Source organism: Thalassophryne amazonica, chromosome 17, assembly GCF_902500255.1.
Source record: "Thalassophryne amazonica chromosome 17, fThaAma1.1, whole genome shotgun sequence".
NCBI classification, from domain to species: Eukaryota; Metazoa; Chordata; class Actinopteri; order Batrachoidiformes; family Batrachoididae; genus Thalassophryne; species Thalassophryne amazonica.
The window spans coordinates 4538295-4559264 of NC_047119.1; the positions used below are offsets into that span (position 1 = coordinate 4538295).

The 20970-nt window shown below is 40.5% G+C and overlaps 1 protein-coding gene across 2 annotated transcripts in view; it reads right to left on the reverse strand.

Moving 5' to 3' along the window:
• The window catches only part of LOC117530117 (ceramide transfer protein-like), a 53620-nt gene that overhangs the window by 1229 nt on the left and 31421 nt on the right, over positions 1–20970 (reverse strand). The window contains exons 7-18 of one of the 2 annotated variants that reach the window (XM_034193067.1): positions 17120–17206; positions 16754–16911; positions 10524–10616; positions 10356–10442; positions 10161–10253; positions 9909–9968; positions 9582–9677; positions 5802–5934; positions 5657–5727; positions 5388–5516; positions 5158–5287; positions 3513–3649 (exon numbers count right to left, since the gene is read on the reverse strand). In XM_034193067.1, the coding sequence (XP_034048958.1) occupies positions 3522–3649; positions 5158–5287; positions 5388–5516; positions 5657–5727; positions 5802–5934; positions 9582–9677; positions 9909–9968; positions 10161–10253; positions 10356–10442; positions 10524–10616; positions 16754–16911; positions 17120–17206 (1265 nt within the window). In that variant the 3' untranslated portion in view covers positions 3513–3521. The remainder of the gene's footprint in view (positions 1–3512; positions 3650–5157; positions 5288–5387; positions 5517–5656; positions 5728–5801; positions 5935–9581; positions 9678–9908; positions 9969–10160; positions 10254–10355; positions 10443–10523; positions 10617–16753; positions 16912–17119; positions 17207–20970) is intronic. The other variant, XM_034193068.1, reaches the window with a different exon arrangement.

The following is a 20970-nucleotide window of genomic DNA, read 5'->3' on the forward strand; positions in this document are numbered from 1 at the left end:
TCTCACCGGTAAGAACATAAAACTTAAAAAGAGAGGCAGGGTTGAGACGCTTTGTGCAACCGCGCGGCGCACCTTACTGACGTCACAGAGCCACACGTGTAGCAGAGCGGTGTCACAGAGCGGGGCAGAAAAGATGACAAAAGAAACAAAAACAAGCACAGCTGAAGGCGGAGGAGACGCGGAGCCAGCAGACGATGAGATTGTTGCTAAACGGGGAGGTACCTCCGTCATTTGGAACCATTTTGGTTTCTACAAAGCAGACGTGGAGCAAGAGACAGTAATATGTAAAGTTTGTAAAGCTACGGTGAACGCAAAAGGAGGAAACACAATCGCAAAATTGAGTACGAAGAGTCATCAAGAAGCGAGAGACAGAACCAGCTAAGTCAAAACTTTCTCAGTCGAAAATACAAAATGCATTTGCTCACAGCATTCCTTACGACAAGAAAAGTAAACGATGGTGAGAACTGACTGATGCTGTGACTTATTATTTGGCCAAAGACATGGTGCCTATTTACTCTGTTAAAAAGGAAGCATTTAATCGCCTCCTCCGCAAATTTGAGCCCAGATACATAATGCCTTCACGAAAATATTTCTCAAAAAACGCCATTCCTACATTATATCAAGAATGTCACGAAAAACTAAAAGCAACGATGACTACAGCGGAGTTTTTTGCCTCAACGACAGATCTGTGGAGTAGGCGAGCGACTGAACCAGACATCAGCCTCAGCGCTCACTACAGAACCAGTGACTGGACTTTAAAATCCTCCCGTCTTCAAACAAGTTTTTTTCCTGGAGATCACAGGTGAAAACATCTCAAACGAGTTAAAGGAGTTTCTTAATCAATGGGAGCTGGACGAGAAGAAACAAGTGTGCGTAACCACAGACAGTGGATCTAATGTTGTGAAAGCTGCAGCCCTGAACGAGTGGACCAGACTGGCTTTGGACACTCGCTGCACAGTGCCATTGGTAAGCGCACTTTTTTCCCCTCAACTGCACCTTTTACTGCTTTTAGCTTTGTTATGTCATTTGTTTTTCTCCAAACTATTACAAAACAAATTAATTACATTTTTTTACATTGAAAATTAAGTAAAATATAATAAAATGTATATACACTACTCACAAAAAGTTAGGGATATTTTGCTTTCATTCTAAATTCCTCTTTTGAACTTTGAAAGCACATTAAGTCGACTTGTAAAGATTTTAGTGCATTTTAAAATTTATCTGAAATTTAGAATGAAAGCAGAATATCCCTAACATTTTGTGAGTAGTGTATTTTTAATATGTTGGTTTTCTTAACCAAAAATCTTTAAACCAAGCCATAACTTTTTGAAACTCATGCTAAGTTCATGTTTAGAAGGTTCAGCATGACTTACATATTGCTTGTTTTGCACCTTTCTAACAGTTGGAAACTGTTAAGTTTACAGAAAGTTTAGTATTTTACATGTTGCTCATTTTGCTCTGCTTACTTTGCACTGGTCATGTTTTGCATAAATAAATGCACTTTACATTTAGATACGAGTGTATTTATTTACATGGTTCAACTTTTTTTTATTACCAGGCTCTTTTAAATATAATTATCGTTATTTTTATCGTTATCGTGATACAATGTAAAATTTATCGAGATAAAGGCTAAGGTCAATATCGCCCAACCCTACTTTTCACACAACTTGTATTATACTACCAACCTTTAATCCAAAAAACATACATTGTGGTTCAGAAAAGTACAAAGGAAATGACAATTCAAAGAACTCAAAAATAATAATTCTCAGTGTCAATTCAGATGGAACAACAGGAGTATTTATGACACCTTAATGCATCAACGTGTTCAACCTTCACTCACTTCTGAGTTTTCCTAGTTTTGGCAGGAGCTTTGGAGCTACTGATAATCTCTGTTTTCAAATTCTTTGCCACCTTTAAATCCTTATGTGTTTTTACTTCAAGATTAATTTCTGATTTTGAAGTTAAAAAAAACTTTTCTTACATTAAAAAACTAGAATAACTATAACAAAGTAGATTAGTTAGCAATCTTTGATGTTCATTTGTAAATAAAATTAAATCTGTTGAGATCATTTCTTAACATAATGAATAAAACAAAAACATGAAAAGTAATGTGCACATTAAACAAAATGAAATATGAACCAGTGCTGTGCTATTTTCTTTGATTATTTGATAGACAAAATTAAAATAAAAAAATTAAGTTATTTAAAGTTGAGACTCGCAGTTATGGCAGTAACAATTAAAATTCTGTAGCTTTAATAGATAAAAACAAAAATGGGTTGAACAATTTACGAATATAAAACACTCGGCTGGACAGTGATTGAATTAATTTCCTGCAGCTAAAAGCTAACATTAGCTGATAAACTTCAGCAGAGCATTAACGTCACGTATCATTTTCAGTTACTCACCTCAGACAAATTTTTGTCTGCTGCTCAAACTCATTAATCTTGTGGTTTTGACTCGTAACTGTAAGAGTTAAACTCTTGTCTGAATGCTAATGGCGTTAGCATTTTTAGCAGCTGGAAGTGTCACCCGTTAGCTCCACTTAATGTATCATTACTGGAAGAAATACGCAGCTCATTACTTTTAATGTCCACAACAAAGTAAATCGTGAGGAAAAAACAACCGCGCAGTCCCCAAAAATATGACTTAATAAACTCCCCAAACAAAATAACCTGTCTTCTTCTTTGGAGATTATTGGCGGCTTGCAAACCAACATGGCGCATTACTGCCACCAACTATTTGGGTGTGGAACTAAATAAATGATCAAAAATAACCTGGAAATGTTCAGCACTTGAGTAAAAACCCGGATTTCCAGTAATTTGTGGAAAACTTTCATCACTGGATAAATAATAAATAACAATTTTGCCACCAAAAGCAGCCACTAGAAAAAGTGAGATGCTGATCGTGCACATTTCTAAGCAAACAAAATCTATTCTGTGCTCAATAAATGCATTTCTGTGTTTGTTATTATCCACATAAACACCCAATAATAATAATAATAATAATGCCTAATAACACGGGCTGTTATTTTCTCCATTCTCTGTGTGTGTTTGGTAATTTGGCACAGTCCAGATGCTCACTGTGTGCACATGAACTTATTAATGTGGGAAATAATTGTATCTTGTGTGCACACAGTAGAACTTTTAGTGCTAAAAAAAAAAAAAAAAAAAAAAAAAAAACATGGCCTAATTACAGTTTTATTTCTCTTTTACTCGAGCTTTACTTCAGCTGCTTCCATCACAGATGGAACAACCTGTGACGCACGGCACAGCTCCTGCTTCTTCTTCGTGCACGGGCAGCGCACAGCGTAACGTGCGTGCTGTGCTCTGTGTTTCTTCTGAAATCTGTTCCTGCTTGACGCTGATGTCGTACTGCATACTACTAACTGTGAATTACTCAGTTTTAATACACCCAACAATTGTTGGGTGTTTCTACTAAACCAGTGATGTTCATTCTTAAAATGTTCAGTGAAAACAGCTGCAGATTCTTAAACTTAACTCCTGCTGGCTTACCTGAGAGCCTCAGAATAAGACTGGCTTGCCGGTGGTTTTTTCCTGCACGTAGGAGGTGAAGCGTTTGAGGAACTTGGGGTACTCCCTCTTAGCTACGGCCCTGAGCACAGAGGCCGGAGCCCAGCCTCCTGGATTCACTGGAAACCACATCAGACACAAGATGCAGGCACACATCAGTACGAGTCACGGCGAGCTTTCAACAGTTTGTTAATGTCATCAATGTCAATTAACACCACATGCACAAATTCATGAGTTTTTGAAAATAGTGTACAATTTTTGGAATTTGTTCTCTGAACACCACCACAATAAAGCTCAAATGAAACAAAGTGTGCTTGTAGCATCAACTTTCAGCTTTAATTAAAGTGGTTTAACAAGAATATCACATTAACCATTTAGGAATTACACCCATTTTTAATACATATAAGAAAATAACTACAGTTTGTCTTCTGGGATGTTGTCGCTGAAATATCACACCTTTTAAAGAAAATCTTTGTATTTCTCCAACACAAGCTGCATGAGAGATGATGTACAGACACAGAGGCCTGTAACTCTTTCAGAGTTGTCTTGGTGGCTTCCCTCACTCGTCTTGTTGCACAGTAGCTCAGTTTTTGAGAACTTTCAACTGCAGACAGATTTACCACACGGTACCACACTGTTTGATGTAAATAAAGTTTGAGACACTCTGAGTGACTTGGGAAAGTTCATGTCTCCATCTCGTGACTTCTCTGATGAAGACCGGCCGAGAAAGTGATGATGTGTATTAAAAATAATGATATTTATTTTCATGACTGTGTATAGAAGTGGCTGTAATTCGTAAACGATTAATGCAATATTTTTAAACCCCTTGAATCAAAGATGAAAAACTGACACAATGAGCACATCCTGGTAGTTTCACTTGACCATTACTATGGTGGTATACAGAGACATAAGAGGTATCACTGCCCAAATACTTATGGACCCAAGTGTAGTAGCAGCTGCTGAACCTGCTGGTGATATCAGATAACTGAGTTTTCCAAATGGTACTGTGTAAACGGGAGGACGGAGTGGAGCTGGACAGGCACTTGGAGAGGACATTCCTCTGCCAGACCAAAACCACGAGTCTCCTCTGACAGAGAGAATTCTGTCTTTCAAATCTCACAGTCAAATCGTTATGATGAACGAAACATGAACGCTTAAAGAATAAATAACTTTCCAACTTTTCCTGCACATTAACCGGACAGACAAAGTGGCAATAACAACCTTTATCATCCTCTGCTGGATCAAAACATTTTGTATTTCTTTTGGATTATTTATTTTTCCTACCAAAAAAAAAAAAAAGCTTAACGAGCTTTGTGCTTACGTGAAAAATATTTTTTAAACATTCTTCCCTTTATACGTGTTTGTGTATATACATTTTAACAGGAACATTCACTTAAAAAAAAATATTTGTACCTGTTTGCCCTGAGAGTCTACATGAAGTGATATCCAAAAAGGTTTTGCTCCACTGTGATTTTTGGGTTTCTTTTTCCACACGAGCAGCAGATTACAGTGGGGGGGGGGGGGGGGGGGGGGGGGGGGACAAACAAAAAAAAAAAAACAGCAAAAGAAGGTGTGCACGTGGTGTCTGCAAGCCAAACAAATAAACAAGAATCACAGCTGGACGCACCGTTGGCTACGTAGGTGATTTTACATGTGATGTTTTCTCTACTGAGCTCTTTATTGCCCTCTGGTGGGCTGACCAGGGTCTGACAGATCATGGCGATGTTGATTTTTGCACGAACACATCGGCTGCTTGGCTGTCGGATAGAAGTGATGACAAATGTTCAGCATTTTTTTTACGTCCACGGCAGGAACTTGGAATTAGTTTTTGTCATGTGGCAGCGAGGACGGACTCACCTGAGCATCCTCATGGTTCACTGAGAAATTACACACGAGCCACGTGTCAGGGTCGTTCTCATTGTCGGCCAACACCCGCCTCATGGCGGACAGGTAGAGCACGTCCCTCTGAGAAGCAGGCCACACCCTCTGCAACAGATCATATTAAAAAGATGTGACCGATAAGAGCAGATCCGTTCCTGGCAGATGGACTGTGGCGTTTACCACATGCACACAAAAGCTTTTCACAGGGTCAAAAGAAGATTTTCAGTTCATGTTCCAAAGCCCACCTTGTGTGTTTGGTAGATGATTATTGCGTTGTCTGACAGTGTCTCCACAATGCTGAAGTTTTCAATCGTGGCTGAAATAGGCAGAGAAGATGATTTATGACAACAAAGCGGCGTCTCCTTTATCTTAGTGATTTTGCAGACTTACTCTCCCAGTCGTTGCGGTAGGTAGTATCCCAGAAGTAGTGGCAGACCTCGTGACCGGTCACTCCCTTTACTGAGTGGGTGGCCTTCAGTGGGTCCAACACAATCCCATTTTCTTCCACCTCCCTCCTGTAGACCTGGACACACGCCAGATCACAGCGAGGTGACGCCGTGACATTTTCAAAGGAGACGAGAACACAGACACCAACAAAGTAACAACAGCTAACAACAGTTATTCATTTTACAGACTGACAGAGGACATCAGAACTACAAACACCAGGTGGACGGTTTGGATTCAGGCCGCATGTGTCACACCACAAGATTATCTGATCTTTGTGACGTCATAATTTGGGGTTTTCATAAATATTAAAGAATGAGGCAACAGATAAAACCGTGTGGTCAATTCAGTTCACAGCAGTAATTAAACATTACCAACGAAGACCTTATTTAGACATTTTATACACAAACAGTCAAACCGGCCGACCAAATGAGGTCCGTCAGCCTCCTGTTTGTTGGCAGCTGTAACTAGGAGGGAACTCTACATTCTCCTGCCAAAGCCTGCAGCACATCATCTTGGAATTTAAAACATGAAGAAATAAATGCAAATTGTTAAGCTTTCTGGGCCTGTCTCAAGTTTAGTGGCTTCCATCCTGAGTCAAATCATACAATTCTGTTTCCTGAATTTTCATCACAATATAAGCTATTGGAATTTTCAGCAGTGAAATTTGTATTGCTGCAAAAATGACTTACAGTAATTTGTTCACCTTGTTTCTTAATCAGGATCATTATAACATTGTACTGCTAATGCTCCCCAGAAGCATTTACTGAAAATAAAGTGTGAAGCACCAAAATAAGATGCTGAGGACTTTCCAGGCATGTGAGATGCAGATGGGGGGTTAAGAGGGCTGTAGTTGTGGTGGTGGGGTGTCTGGGGGGGGCTTCACCCCCAAGGAGCTGAAGGTTTTTAGCCATGCTAATGCTCCCCAGAAACATTTACTGAAAAACAAACAAAAAACGTCTGAAGGACCTACATGACGTGAGATGCCGAAGAACATCGTCACAACAACGTCAAGACATCACTAATGGATTTGGTACAAGACAAACTCGACCCTCTACAGTTTGCTTATAGACCGGGTAGAGGTGTTGATGACGCCACTGGGGTACTTTTACATTTGGTTCTTAAGCACTTGGAGGGAGCAAAATCTTCGGTTTGTTTACTTTTTGTATAATTTTCCTCTGCATTTAACTGCATTCAGCCTCATGTGTTGGCAGATAAACTAATGAACCTTTTTGATTTTGAACCGAGCATTGTTAGCTGGCTTCTGGACTTTTTAACTGGGCGATCCCAGCGCATTAGGGTGAAGGGGCAGCTGTCAGATGTTCTTTTTTCCTCCACCGGAGCACCACAGGGATGTGTTCTGTCTCCTCTTTTATTTGTTTTATACACCAATGACTGTCAGAGTAAATACATTAATCGTCACATTGTTAAATTTGCTGACGACTCTGTCATTGTGTCACTTTTAAATCAGGAAGACCTCAAGCACAGTCCAATTTTATCAGATTTTATTGACTGGTTCAACATATCCTTTTTAGATATCAATGTGACAAAAACCAAAGAAATGGATATTAATTTTGGCAGGTCACTTTCTGTTCTCCCTCCAGCTCTCATAAATGACCAGTGTGTAGAGCGGGTCCAGGAGTACAAATACTTGGGGACTATCATTGATGATAAACTGTGCTTTGAGCCCCAAGTGGATGCCGCTTGTAAAAAAGCCAACCAGCGCATGTATTTTTTACGGAAGCTTCGGAACTTTCATGTGGGCACTTCTTTTATGAAAATATTTTATTCATGTTTTATAGAATCTATTTTAACCTTTTCTTATATTTGTTGGTTTGATTGTTTGTCCATCAAGCAGCGAAATCATCTTATGGACATTATGAAGGTGTGCTGTAAAATCACCAGAGGTTCACTTAACGATCTTAATGAAATATTTAAGGTCAGATGTTTTAAAAAAGCTAAGGCCATTATAGCTGACCCTTCTCATCCTCTTTGGCATGAGTTTATACTGCTGCCATCTGGCCGCCGTTATGTTGTCCATCGGTGTAGAACTAACAGGTTTAGAAAGTCCCTGATTCCAAATGCTATTCGCTGTGTCAATGCACATTTGTAAATGTCAGTTGTAGTTGTACTGTTGTTATGTTGTTTGAGTTGTAATTACTGCTGCAAACAAATTGCCCCACAGGGACAATAAAGAAACCTTGAACCTTGAACTTTGCTCGTTCATGTCCGCGACATGTACAGTAGTGTTCAGAATAATAGTAGTGCTATGTGACTAAAAAGATTAATCCAGGTTTGAGTATATTTCTTATTGTTACATGGGAAACAAGGTACCAGTAGATTCAGTAGATTCTCACAAATCCAACAAGACCAAGCATTCATGATATGCACACTCTTAAGGCTATGAAATTGGGCTATTAGTAAAAAAAAAGTAGAAAAGGGGGTGTTCACAATAATAGTAGTGTGGTATTCAGTCAGTGAGTTCGTCAGTTTTGTGGAACAAACAGGTGTGAATCAGGTGTCCCCTATTTAAGGATGAAGCCAGCACCTGTTGAACATGCTTTTCTCTTTGAAAGCCTGAGGAAAATGGGACGTTCAAGACATTGTTCAGAAGAACAGCGCAGTTTGATTAAAAAGTTGATTGGAGAGGGGAAAACTTATACGCAGGTGCAAAAAATTATAGGCTGTTCATCTACAATGATCTCCAATGCTTTAAAATGGACAAAAAAACCAGAGACGCGTGGAAGAAAACGGAAAACAACCATCAAAATGGATAGAAGAATAACCAGAATGGCAGAGGCTCACCCATTGATCAGCTCCAGGATGATCAAAGACAGTCTGGAGTTACCTGTAAGTGCTGTGACAGTTAGAAGACGCCTGTGTGAAGCTAATTTATTTGCAAGAATCCCCGCAAAGTCCGTCTGTTAAAAGACGTGCAGAAGAGGTTACAATTTGCCAAAGAACACATCAACTGGCCTAAAGAGAAATGGAGGAATATTTTGTGGACTGATGAGAGTAAAATTGTTCTTTTTGGGTCCAAGGGCCGCAGACAGTTTGTGAGACGACCCCCAAACTCTGAATTCAAGCCACAGTTCACAGTGAAGCATGGTGGTGCAAGCATCATGATATGGGCATGTTTCTCCTACTATGGTGTTGGGCCTATATATCGCATACCAGGTATCATGGATCAGTTTGGATATGTCAAAATACTTGAAGAGGTCATGTTGCCTTATGCTGAAGAGGACATGCCCTTGAAATGGGTGTTTCAACAAGACAATGACCCCAAGCACACTAGTAAACCAGCAAAATTAATGCCTCGCAGATGTGAAGAAATCATGAAAAACTGTGGTTATACAACTAAATACTAGTTTAGTGATTCACAGGATTGATAAAAAAGCAGTTTGAACATAATAGTTTGTAGCGTCAACAGCAGATGCTACTATTATTGTGAACACCCCCTTTTCTACTTTTGTTTTACTAATATCCCAATTTCATAGTCTTAAGAGTGTGCATATCATGAATGCTTGGTTTTGTTGGATTTGTGAGAATCTTCTGAATCTACTGGTACCTTGTTTCCCATGTAACAATAAGAAATATACTCAAAACCTGGATTAATCTTTTTAGTCACATAGCACTACTATTATTCTGAACACTACTGTATGTATTAGCATTATATTTTATATTGTCAGTCACAATTAATAACCTTCATAAAGTTTATGACTTTACCTTCATTTCTCCCTCTTCCACGACAAGCTGCCAGTTGGCGTCTCCACCGACATCCTGCAGGGAGTAGGTCATGTGACTCTGCACCATCTCCTCCACCTATAATCACACACAGACAGAAAGAGGAAGTTACATGAAATGTGTCACAACAATATAAAATAGTCCTGGGAGAGCAAAATGCAGGCGTGTGCACAGAAGCAGAGGTGAGGTTTCAGACACCGAGCAGACCCACGTACTGTAATGCAGCAGGCCTGGTTACACACGGTAGGAGCTCACACCTGCGCATGAGTCCAGCAGTCTGCACAGGAGGAAACACACCGGGAGGATTACCTCAGTGTGGAATCTGTGAGCACCATGAGGAAGGACACCGACTATCAAAGCAGGCAAGGACTGAATATCAGGCGACGGGGACGAGGAGAACCCAGTGGATGATCAGCAACAAAGTGAAGGAGACACACAAAATGTAGTGAGAGTTGAAAATGAAGAAGGAGAAAGAAAAAAAAGGTCAAATGAAAAAAGGAACTAAGGATGGGTAGTAAAATGGGACGAAGACAAACGTCACAGTGTTTCTGGGCAGAAAACCTTTTCAGAGAAGCGGTGTGTGGCAGCGCTGGAATAGACGTCTCTGGAGGGAACTGGACTCGATCTCTGGGTTCTTGTCTTCTCAGTTTGAGACTGCAAAGAAGAGAAATACGTAGTTTAAGTGACACCTTAAACGCCACCTCATTGGGAATGGATTTAGTTACTGTCAGTGCTGACGTGATTTTTTTTATGTACCTGTTCTTCTATTTTGTCCTGCCTGTCGAGAGCAGCTTCCACTGCGTCGAAAAATTCATCCTCATTGATGAGGCTGTTTGGCCCCTCCTGTCAATAAGACGGTGCAGAACTATTCAAAACGTTTACTTCATATTACAGACAACCATCTGAATTTTTCAGCATCTTCACCTCATAATCTGGACCACCAAAGTGAGACTTTTTCTTCAACTCAATGAGGGCTGATTTATAGTTCTCCTCTAACCTCCATCTCTTCTCCATCTCCTGCAGAGAGAAATCCAGAAAAACTGGCAAAGTTATAAAGAGAAAGCTGAGTAACTGAGTGTATTTTCACCTGGAACGATGTGAACAGTAATACTGTCCAAGCATCAGTCACACTGCAAAAACTGGGGTTAGGACAGCTATTCATAATCGCAGACCACAACTAGCTAGTATCTGACTCCCAGGTGACAAATTTGGTAATTTCCCACAATTTAAGGGTAAATCCTTAACAAAAACAGTTCATTTCAAAATACACATTTACAGAATGTATATTTATGGCTTCAAATGTATGTCAAAAAAACAGACTGACGTCCAACAGCAGTCACTGAAATTCCTTAAATAAATGTGTTGCATCAAGTAGTACTACATTCATTGTTCCAGTGTAGTTCTTTGTGTCAATACCAGGATTTCAACCTGTTGTTCCATAACTGCTTTTGAAATTAAAGTCAATCTGAAGCTTCACTGCTTAGAATTTACATTATTAATTTACTGTCAAGGGCTTTCATTGACTATTCTGATTAACTGATCATCTGCAGAGGAATGGTCTATTTGAAGAGTTTCAGTCAGGTTTTAGAATTCATCATAGTACAGAAACAGCATTAGTAAAGTCCCTTCGGCTGCTCCCTTGTTTGCACTCGGGGTCGCTACACCAAATCCAAGGTGGATCTGCATGTTGAATTGGCACAAGTTTTACGCAGGATGCCCTTCCTGACGCAACTCCACATTACATGGAGAAATGTAGCAGGGGTGGGATTTGAACCCGGAACCTTCTGAACTGAAACCAAGCGCATTAACCACTTGGTCACCACCCCCTACAGAAACAGCATTAGTGAAGGTTACAAATGATCTTCTTATGGTCTCAGACAGTGGACTCATCTCTGTGCTTGTTCTGTTAGACCTCAGTGCTGCTTTTGATACGGCTGACCATAAAATTTTATTACAGAGGTTAGAGCATGCCATAGGTATTAAAGGCACTGCGCATTCAAAATGCTGCAGCTAGAGTACTGACAGGGACTAGAAAGAGAGAGCATATCTCACCCATATTGGCCTCTCTTCATTGGCTTCCTGTTAATTCTAGAATAGAATTTAAAATTCTTCTTCTTACTTATAAGGTTTTGAATAATCAGGTCCCATCTTATCTTAGGGACCTCATAGTACCATATCACCCCAATAGAGCGCTTCGCCCTCAGACTGCAAGCTTACTTGTAGTTCCTAGGGTTTGTAAGAGTAGAATGGGAGGCAGAGCCTTCAGCTTTCAGGCTCCTCTCCTGTGGAACCAGCTCCCAATTCAGATCAGGGAGACAGACACCCTCTCTACTTTTAAGATTAGGCTTAAAACTTTCCTTTTTGCTAAAGCTTATAGTTAGGGCTGGATCAGGTGACCCTGAACCATCCCTTAGTTATGCTGCTATAGACTTAGACTGCTGGGGGGTTCCCATGATGCACTGAGTGTTTCTTTCTCTTTTTGCTCTGTATGCACCACTCTGCATTTAATCATTAGTGATTGATCTCTGCTCCCCTCCACAGCATGTCTTTTTCCTGGTTCTCTCCCTCAGCCCCAACCAGTCCCAGCAGAAGACTGCCCCTCCCTGAGCCTGGTTCTGCTGGAGGTTTCTTCCTGTTAAAAGAGAGTTTTTCCTTCCCACTGTTGCCAAGTGCTTGCTCACAGGGGTCGTTTTGACCGTTGGGGTTTTGTTTTGTTGTATGGCCTTGCCTTACAATATAAAGCGCCTTGGGGCAACTATTTGTTGTGATTTGGCGCTATATAAATAAAATTGATTTGATTTAGTCACCTACTAATAGTATCCAACAAACCAACTAATGATTTTCATTAGTTGTCCCAGCCCTAGCAAAAGCACTAAACTGTAAAGTATATTTGTCTAATTTATAGTAAAAATATCAAATCTACACTTAATACAAGACAATCACTCAACAAGTAAAATTTCATTAAGATTGAAAGACTATATATATATATATATATATATATATATATATATATATATATATATATATATATATATATAAATTCATTCATTTTCAATCGCTTATCTGGCTCGCGGTGGCAGCAAAGCAAGCAGCTCAACCCACAGTTCCCCATCTTCAGCCAAGTTCTGTAACTCTTCCTGGGGGATCCCAAAATCTTCACAAGCCAGCTGGGAAAGCGTGCCCCAGGTCTTCCCTGCGGAGTCCTCCCGGGTGGATGTGCTCCCTAGGGAGACAACCAGGGGGCATCCTCACCAGGTCTCTGAACCATCTCAACTGGCTACTTTCGATGTGAAGAAGCAGTGGCTCTACTCCGAGTCCCTCCTGGATAGTCGAGCTTCTCACCCTGTCCAGGAGTGTAAACCCAGATACCCGATGGAGGAACCTCATTTCTGCCGCTCGTATCTGCAATCTTGTTCTTTCAGTCATTACCAAAAGCTCATGACCATATTTGAGGACAGGAGAGTAAATTGACTGGTAAATTGAGAGTCTCACCTTCCGGCTCAGCTACTTCACCCCGACAGTTCGGTACAACATCCGTAAGATTTCAGACAAGGCATCAATCCGTCTATTGATGTCACACTCCAATTTGCCCCCACTCGTGAACTAGACCCAGAGATACTTAATAAATTCTTCCACTTGGTGCAGTAACGCTCCCATAACTCAGAGGGGACAATCCACCATTTTGCGACAGAGGACTATGGTCTCAGATTTGGAGGTGCTGATCCTCTTCCCAGTTGCTTCACACTTGGCCTCAAACCTGCTCAGTGCACATTGCAGGTCACCGCCTGATGAAGCCAAGAGAACCACATCATCAGCAAAAGATGTATGACCGGGTCCCTCAGGGTATCCTGTGGGAATATGGGGTACCGGATTTGCTGCAACGTGCAAGTCGGTCTCTATATGACCAAAGTAGGAGCTGTGTCCACATTCTCTGCATTACATCAGACCTGTTTCTGGTGGGTGATGGAGTCCGCCAGGGCTGCCCCTTGCCACCAATCCTGTTTGTGATGGTCATGTACAGGATATCAAGACACAGTCAGGGACTGGAGGATGTCCAGTTTGATGACCTCAGAATTTTTTTTTCAGATGATACGCCTTAACATTTTTGATAACTCTGGGAAACTTCTTGTTTTGAGACATATGTGAGATATAAAGCTTTTTTGACTCACCAGAAAATTTTTAAGCCATTTGTAAAAGATATAACAGTTCATCAAAGTTAGCTTAAGTTAAGCCATTTGTTCCATTGGTAGATTATTTATTTTAAACAAGAAAACAAACCCCCTATAAAAAAAAAAGTAAATCTACCAGTGGAACACGTGAAAATTCATTGTTAGTATTTCTTGAAATAAGGTCTTGAAATTAGCTGAGAAATCTCATTTTTAATTTAACTTGAACAGCAGCTTACAAAGTTTATAGTGACTCCAAAAAAAAAAAAAAAAAAAAAAAAAAAAAAAAAGACAAAGCTAATTTCTTCTCAGATATGACTCGAAACAAGATCTTTCCAAGACTTTTTGATTTAACAAGATTTTTAAAGTTGAATTATCTAAAAACAAGTTCATACATACGAGGTCTATTAGAAAAGTATCCGACCTTATTATTTTTTCAAAAACCATATGGATTTGAATCACGTGTGATTACATCAGACATGCTTGAACCCTCGTGGGCATGCGAGAGTTTTTTCACGCCTGTCGGTTACGTCATTCGCCTGTGGGCAGTCTTTGAGTGAGGAGTCGTCCACCCGCTCGTCGATTTTTTTCATTGTTTAGGAATGGCTCAGAGACTGTTGCTTTGTTTGATAAAAAATTTTTCAAAACTGTAAGGCACAACTGAGTGGACACCATTCAATAAATTCAGCTGGTTTTCGGTAAAAATTTTAACGGTTGATGAGAGATTTTGGTCTGGTAGTGTCGCTGTAAGGACGGTCCACGGCGCCTGACGGCGATCTGCGCTTCGAGGCGGCAGCGTCTCGCCGTTTCAAGTTGAAAACTTCCACATTTCAGGCTCTGTTGACCCAGTAAGTCGTCAGAGAACTTTCAGAAGAAGTCGGCATGAGGAGTTTATTCGGACATTCTATTGTTAACGGTCATTTTGTAATGAAAGAACGTGCGGGCAGAGTCGCATGTCGGGCTGGACCCGACCGCGGGGGGTCGCGGCAGGAAAAACACCTCCGTGTTGGAAATCTTAACGGGCAAGTTGGAACATGCCCAAGCTGTTAAACAATTTCTCAGTTACTCACTTGTTGAAAGCCATTAAAAGCCGCCTGAATTCTACAAATGGTTTTCAACACGGAGGTGTTTGTCCTGTCGCGGCGCACACAGATTTGCCGAGTCGTCACAGAAACGACTCGGCGAATTTGCGCGCACGTCTTTCATTAAAAAATGTCCTTAAACAGTGGAATGTCCGCATAAAGTCCTCATGCCGGCCTCTTCTGAATCTTCTCTGTTCTCTCACGACGTCCTGGGTGAATTAAGCCTTAAATTAGGATGTTTTAAGCTCGAAACAGGCCGACGACAGCGCCTGGAAGCGCTGCAGGACGTCCCGCTCTGTGGGAAGTCCTTACACCGACAGAAACACCCCATAATCTCTCATCAGCCGTTAAACTTTTCACAGAAAACCATCTTAATTTCTCGAATAGTGTCCACTCGGATATTCCTCACAGGTCCAGAAAAAATTTTGATAAAGCAACGCGCGCCGTCTCGAGCAGCGTGTGAAACAAAGGAATTCAGCCGAGAGGGCGGGACCATATCTCACTCAAGGCCTGCCCACAGGGAAATGACGTCACCGACACGCGTGAAAAAACTCACGCATGCGCACGCGGGTTCAAGCATGATTGGTGTAATCGCATGTCATTCAAATCCATATAGTTAAAAAAAAAATAAAAGGGTCGGTTTATTATCTAAGAGACCTCGTATATCGGACTGAAATTTGAACCAGAATCAGACTTTATTTATCTTGAGGGGCAATTCAGTTCACAGTTACCCGCCTTACTGAACCGTTTGAATAAGAGGGAACAAACAAAATAAATACAAGACTTTCCATAACAGTGTACCAACAACTGCCCTCACCTGTAAGTACCCACACACACCAAGATCAGCAATAATGATACAATAACTTTGACTGTAAAACACCCTTCAGAGTCCAATTTCAGTGCAGTGAATTAAGAGATCGTGTCTTATATTAAGTATAAATTAGATATCTTGACAAATATACTTGGCAAGAGTTTGCTTTTTTGCTGTGCAGATGTCACGTAATAGTATACAAATAATGAATGTTTGAGTTCAATGGTACGAATATTTCATGAGGTGAAACATGGAATGTTTTATTCAACAAGGCAAAGCTGAGTTAAACGGTACATTCCATTTTTCACCTAATTAAATATCTCTTCCATTGAAAGAATGAAAAAACATTTATTATTATTCATTATTATATAATGGCTAAAATAGATCCTTGCCATTAGATATTTATTAATTTATAAACAACATAAAAAGGGACTCACATTTTGGTGCTGGTCACTGGTGCTTTGTCATCATTTAAATAAGAGTCCAAAATTGTTCTCAGTCAATTTGGAAAAACAGATAGTTCAAAAATAATTCTGACGAAGTAGTCCGTGATACTTAAAAAAAAAAAAAAAAAAAAAAGACTTCATGTACTTCCTCAGTCCAGCCAGCAAAACAAAAGGAGAAAAAAAAAAAAAAAAAAAAAAAATCATGTCAAAAATTTGTCCAGGTTTTCATCCTAACAGCTCTTCATGCCTCCAGACGGCTTATGGCGTAGTGGATTTTTTTGTATGTGTTTGTGTGTTAGAAGAATTAGCACGTTTAAATCGTCGTCCATCATCAAAACAAACTCTGCCATGTTTAGCTAAACAGCGCCACCACTAGTGCGTGTGGGCAGAGTCTGCAGCGTGCAATGGAACAAAACATATGAAACCAAATTTGCACAGTAAATGGAACAAGCCGTTGGGGTTTTTCCGTAATTATTGTATGGCCTTGCCTTACAATATAAAGCGTCTTGAGGCAACTGTTTGTTGTGATTTGGCGCTATATAAATAAAATTGATTTGATACAAAGAAAATGACAAGGATCCTCTCTGCTGTTATATAATCTCCACTAATCCACGCCTAAATCACTGGTGCCGAACCTCGTGTTGCACACCTTATCCAGTCTCTTTTGCCAGCTGTCTTCTCTCTTCACCATCAGGTCAATACAGTGGGACAGAGTGGCCAGGATCCCAGCTGTGGTGGCTTTGAATGTGATGGCCTCACCTTTAAAATCTATGCCATTGATTCCTTTGGGATTTGGACAATGGAACACTGCACAAATTAGGAGCACAGGGACAAATGTTATTTATAACAAGCAGCATCTGGACACAGATGACAAATGTTTTTCCACACATGGAAGAAAATAAGGTTTCTTTGAACAGGTAGTGCAGATTAACAGTCTGTAAAACCAAAGTTACATTATGATAATAAGACTCTGGATTTTAGAAAAAATAAAATGCAAGAATTTTGCATGACTGACATTTTTCTTTACTGCCGTTGTTGTTGTTGTGCAAAAACTCCCCATCAGTGCGAGTACTGGGAAAGTCATCCTCATCATCCTCCACAACTGCAAAAGACAGAAAATAAGATTTAGAAACACAAGACAAACATACACGGCGTGCAGGTCGCTGATACAGCCGAGCCCTTTAAAATGGGACTGAAAAGGACCCAGAGGTCCGGCGTAGGGTCGAGCACTTTGTGGCCTGTTCACAACTGAGGCTACAGTACGGCACACCATCAGAGAGACAGAATTCCGCTGTGCTGGCCAACGTGACAATGGTCTGGTTTCATCTTCAGTGTGACGAGAGGGCGAGAAAGAAAGCCAGAGGGAGGTGAATAGAACAAAAGCAGGGCTTCAGTGACCACAGCCATCAACAGGCAAGTAGGGCTGCGACAAAAACTGCCATAAGCAAACGTTCAGTCAGAGAAGTCTGAGGTCACGGCGCTCGCACAACAACGCACTTCAACCTTCACCTCAACTTTCCTCTGAATTCTAAATGTTTTCATGATCACATTTGGCACTGAGGTCATGTTTTTAACATCACCTGCTGAATTACAAGGAGGATTACTGAAAAAACAACTGAATAAATGATCACTCGTGATTTGTGCTGGTTATGTCAACTCACTACTTCCCCACTGTGACTCACAACGTATTTGATCACAACAGCAACTGCTGTGTTTTTACAATCAAACTGCAACAAACCTGAGGAGAACAACATCAATTCCAGTTTACAACATGCAGGGCACGTGCTTATGCACGGACAAACACTGCACTGATTTACATATACAGTGGTCCCTCGTTTATCGCAGGAGTTACGTTCTAAAAATAGCCCGCAATAGGCGAAATCCGCAAAGTAGTCAGCGTTATTTTTTACAATTATTATAGACGTTTTAAGGCTGTAAAACCCCTCACTACACACTTTATACACTTTTATCAAACAGGCATTAACATTTTCTCACTTTTCTCTCGTGTGTAAACACTCTCAAAGTTCAAACCTTAGTAGAAAAATAAGACCAACCTGTTTTCAGGCCCAAACATTTGAAATAAAAATCAAACGTTTTCCTATAAATAATTATGATGGCTTTTAGAACTAACAAATTTAATTTTAACGATCAACCTACGAGGTTGGACACATAAGAAATTATTAATAGTGACTGACCAGTATTTCACTGTTCCTCTGACCGTGCCTCTTCGTCCTGGCGCCACTCCGCTGTTGCGTCTTTTTCCACTGAGTGACACCTCGGTGCAGGTGTCTTTTTCCGAGTGAAGAACACAGTTATGGGTAGTTGTTGGTGCTCTTTTTTCTTCTGGGCAAGAAGAGTCTTATAAACAGACATGCAAAACGGTGCCGCAACCGGCCTGCTTGATGAGGACGCAGAACACAATGCGCTGTAAAAAAAAAAGCATGGAAAATTGCACTAAAAAAATCCGCGAAACTACGAGGCCGCGAAAGGTGAACTGCGTTATAGCGAGGGACCACTGTAATATTCACTTGTGTTTTAATGTTTCACCGGAAAGTTTTCAAACTCGAGCGCCACGCTTATACAGCGCAAACCTCCACCAACACAAGCTTCTGATTCCACAAATTTTTACCTTAAATGGAAAATGGTAAATGGACTGCATTTATATTGTGCTTTTCCAGCTGCATCAGATGCTCAAAGCGCTTTACACACGAATGCCTCACATTCACCCTGATGTCAGGGTGCTGCCATACGCTCACTACACACCGGGAACAACGAGGGGGTTAAAAACGTTGCCCAAGGGCCCTTCGTGAGTTTCTGGTCAGACTGGGATTTGAACAGAGGATCCTCTGGTCTCAAGCCCAACGCTTAACCAGTAGACCATCACCCCCCCCTTGGAAAAAAGTCCTGTTAGAAGTGTCTTTTCAGAAGCTAAATCAGATGTGATCAAATGTCAGGAGTATGTATTTAGTTCATGCACTTGAATCAAAGTTTTTTGTTGTGCTGTCAATTTTTTTTCCAACTTTTTTGGTTTCTGAATTCTTTTTCAGATCATTTTCACAGCTTGAAGATAAGCAAACACATAAAATTGGAACCTCCATCCACTTTTGGTGGTGTTGGTAAATCCATAACAGAAAATGAGAGTGATTGAGGCTCTTTTGACTGAGATATAATGCAAAATCTACACCAAATGGGCTTTTCAATATTAAATTCAAATGTCCACAAAATCCACAATCCGGATCAGATGCAGATCAAACTTTGTCAGGTGTTATTGAGTGCCAGTCTGCACCTCAGCTTCAAATGTGAGAGTGATTGGGGCATGTTTGATTAAGATATAATGTAAAATATACATTAAATTGGGTTTTCAATGTTAAATTTAAATGGCCACAAAATCTGTAATCTGGATCAGATCCGGATCAAACTTTGTCAGGCGATAAAGGATACCATCCTACATAATAACCACAAATTTGAAAGAAATTCAATCTTTTTTGACAGAGTTATGATTTTTTCAGAATTCCTTCAATGTCAAAGGTCAAAGGATAGGGATTTTTCAAGATTTTTCATGACTGTGTATGACTGATAAAAATATGACCAGACACATGCTACAGAAACAAAATGAACACGTCTCCAGTGATTGTCGTCAAGTCTTTGGTTGTTTGCTTTACAAAGCTAAATATTCCTGCCACTGAGGAAAGGAACTCTCTTTGTAAGAGTGAAGAAAATATCTTCTTCCATCTGTAGCTTGAGGAAAGTGTGGTGTCTCAAACTGCAGGTATGATGAAAGTCCAAAATTGTAGCAAGTATAAATGTGTGTGTCAGTAACTAAACCATGGCATGAACCTGGCAGACTTCATCACAACCACAGCAGTACTTTAGAAGGAGTGCATGTGACATATAAAGGATCAAACGGATGTCTAGCACCGTTATGTTTGCATAGCTATAAATTAGAAATACGTTTGCCATCTGAGAGTGCTGTTAAGCTTTTGTTGACAGCTTGAAATCCCAGACTAAACAAAACCAAAAAGGTAAATGGTTTACACGTTTTTAAGCCAATACCAAGACATTAAACAGCACCCTGATACGGACACTTAGTGAGTTTCCAACTTTAAAGTCAATGACATCTGATCCTGCTTGGTGGGACCCCTACAGAACTGTGAGACCCCAAGGAAGAAGTGGCATCCTCACTGGCACTATGTGCAGCGTAGGATAAAACCAGAGTCAGTCTTGTTCCCAGTGAACTCTGAGCACACTGTTGATATCCTCAAAGCCCTGGGCCCGGTTTTATAAAGCAGTCTAATCTTGTTTAGTTGAATTAAATCACTTAGTTGACTAGTTTTTTAACATTAGTTGTTGCACAAAGTGCTTAGTCGGCTGAAGTTTCACATTACCCGACTAAACTTTTTAGCCTGGTACAGAGGAGGCTAATCTTATTTTAGTTGATAAAACGTCAATGTCTTACCTCAAAAAATATCAGCTACCATGTATCACCACGTGATGGAACACTCAAAAGCACCCCTACATCACTTGTATTCCTTCAAAAGAGGTGCTTCCTCTGCATTTGGTCGTGGTTGCAGCAGACGACTGTCATGATGTGTTTGTGACGGTTCTCACATGAGCCACCGGGCGTCGCTGTTAGGCTGAGCAGCGTTGTGTGCACAAAAAGGTTGATGAAAGTGTAGAAGAAGAAACTGAAGAGTGAAACTGCTAGGCTACGTGCTAAGCACGTTGTTCTGCATTTCGTATGGGTCCGTAAATGTTAATAAAGTCAGTTAACGTAGCAAAGTTGCATAGTTCATGACAACAACCAACCCAGAAGTAAACAAAACTGTCTTGCATGGAGCCGCCTCTCGGCAACGGCACGTGTGAGGC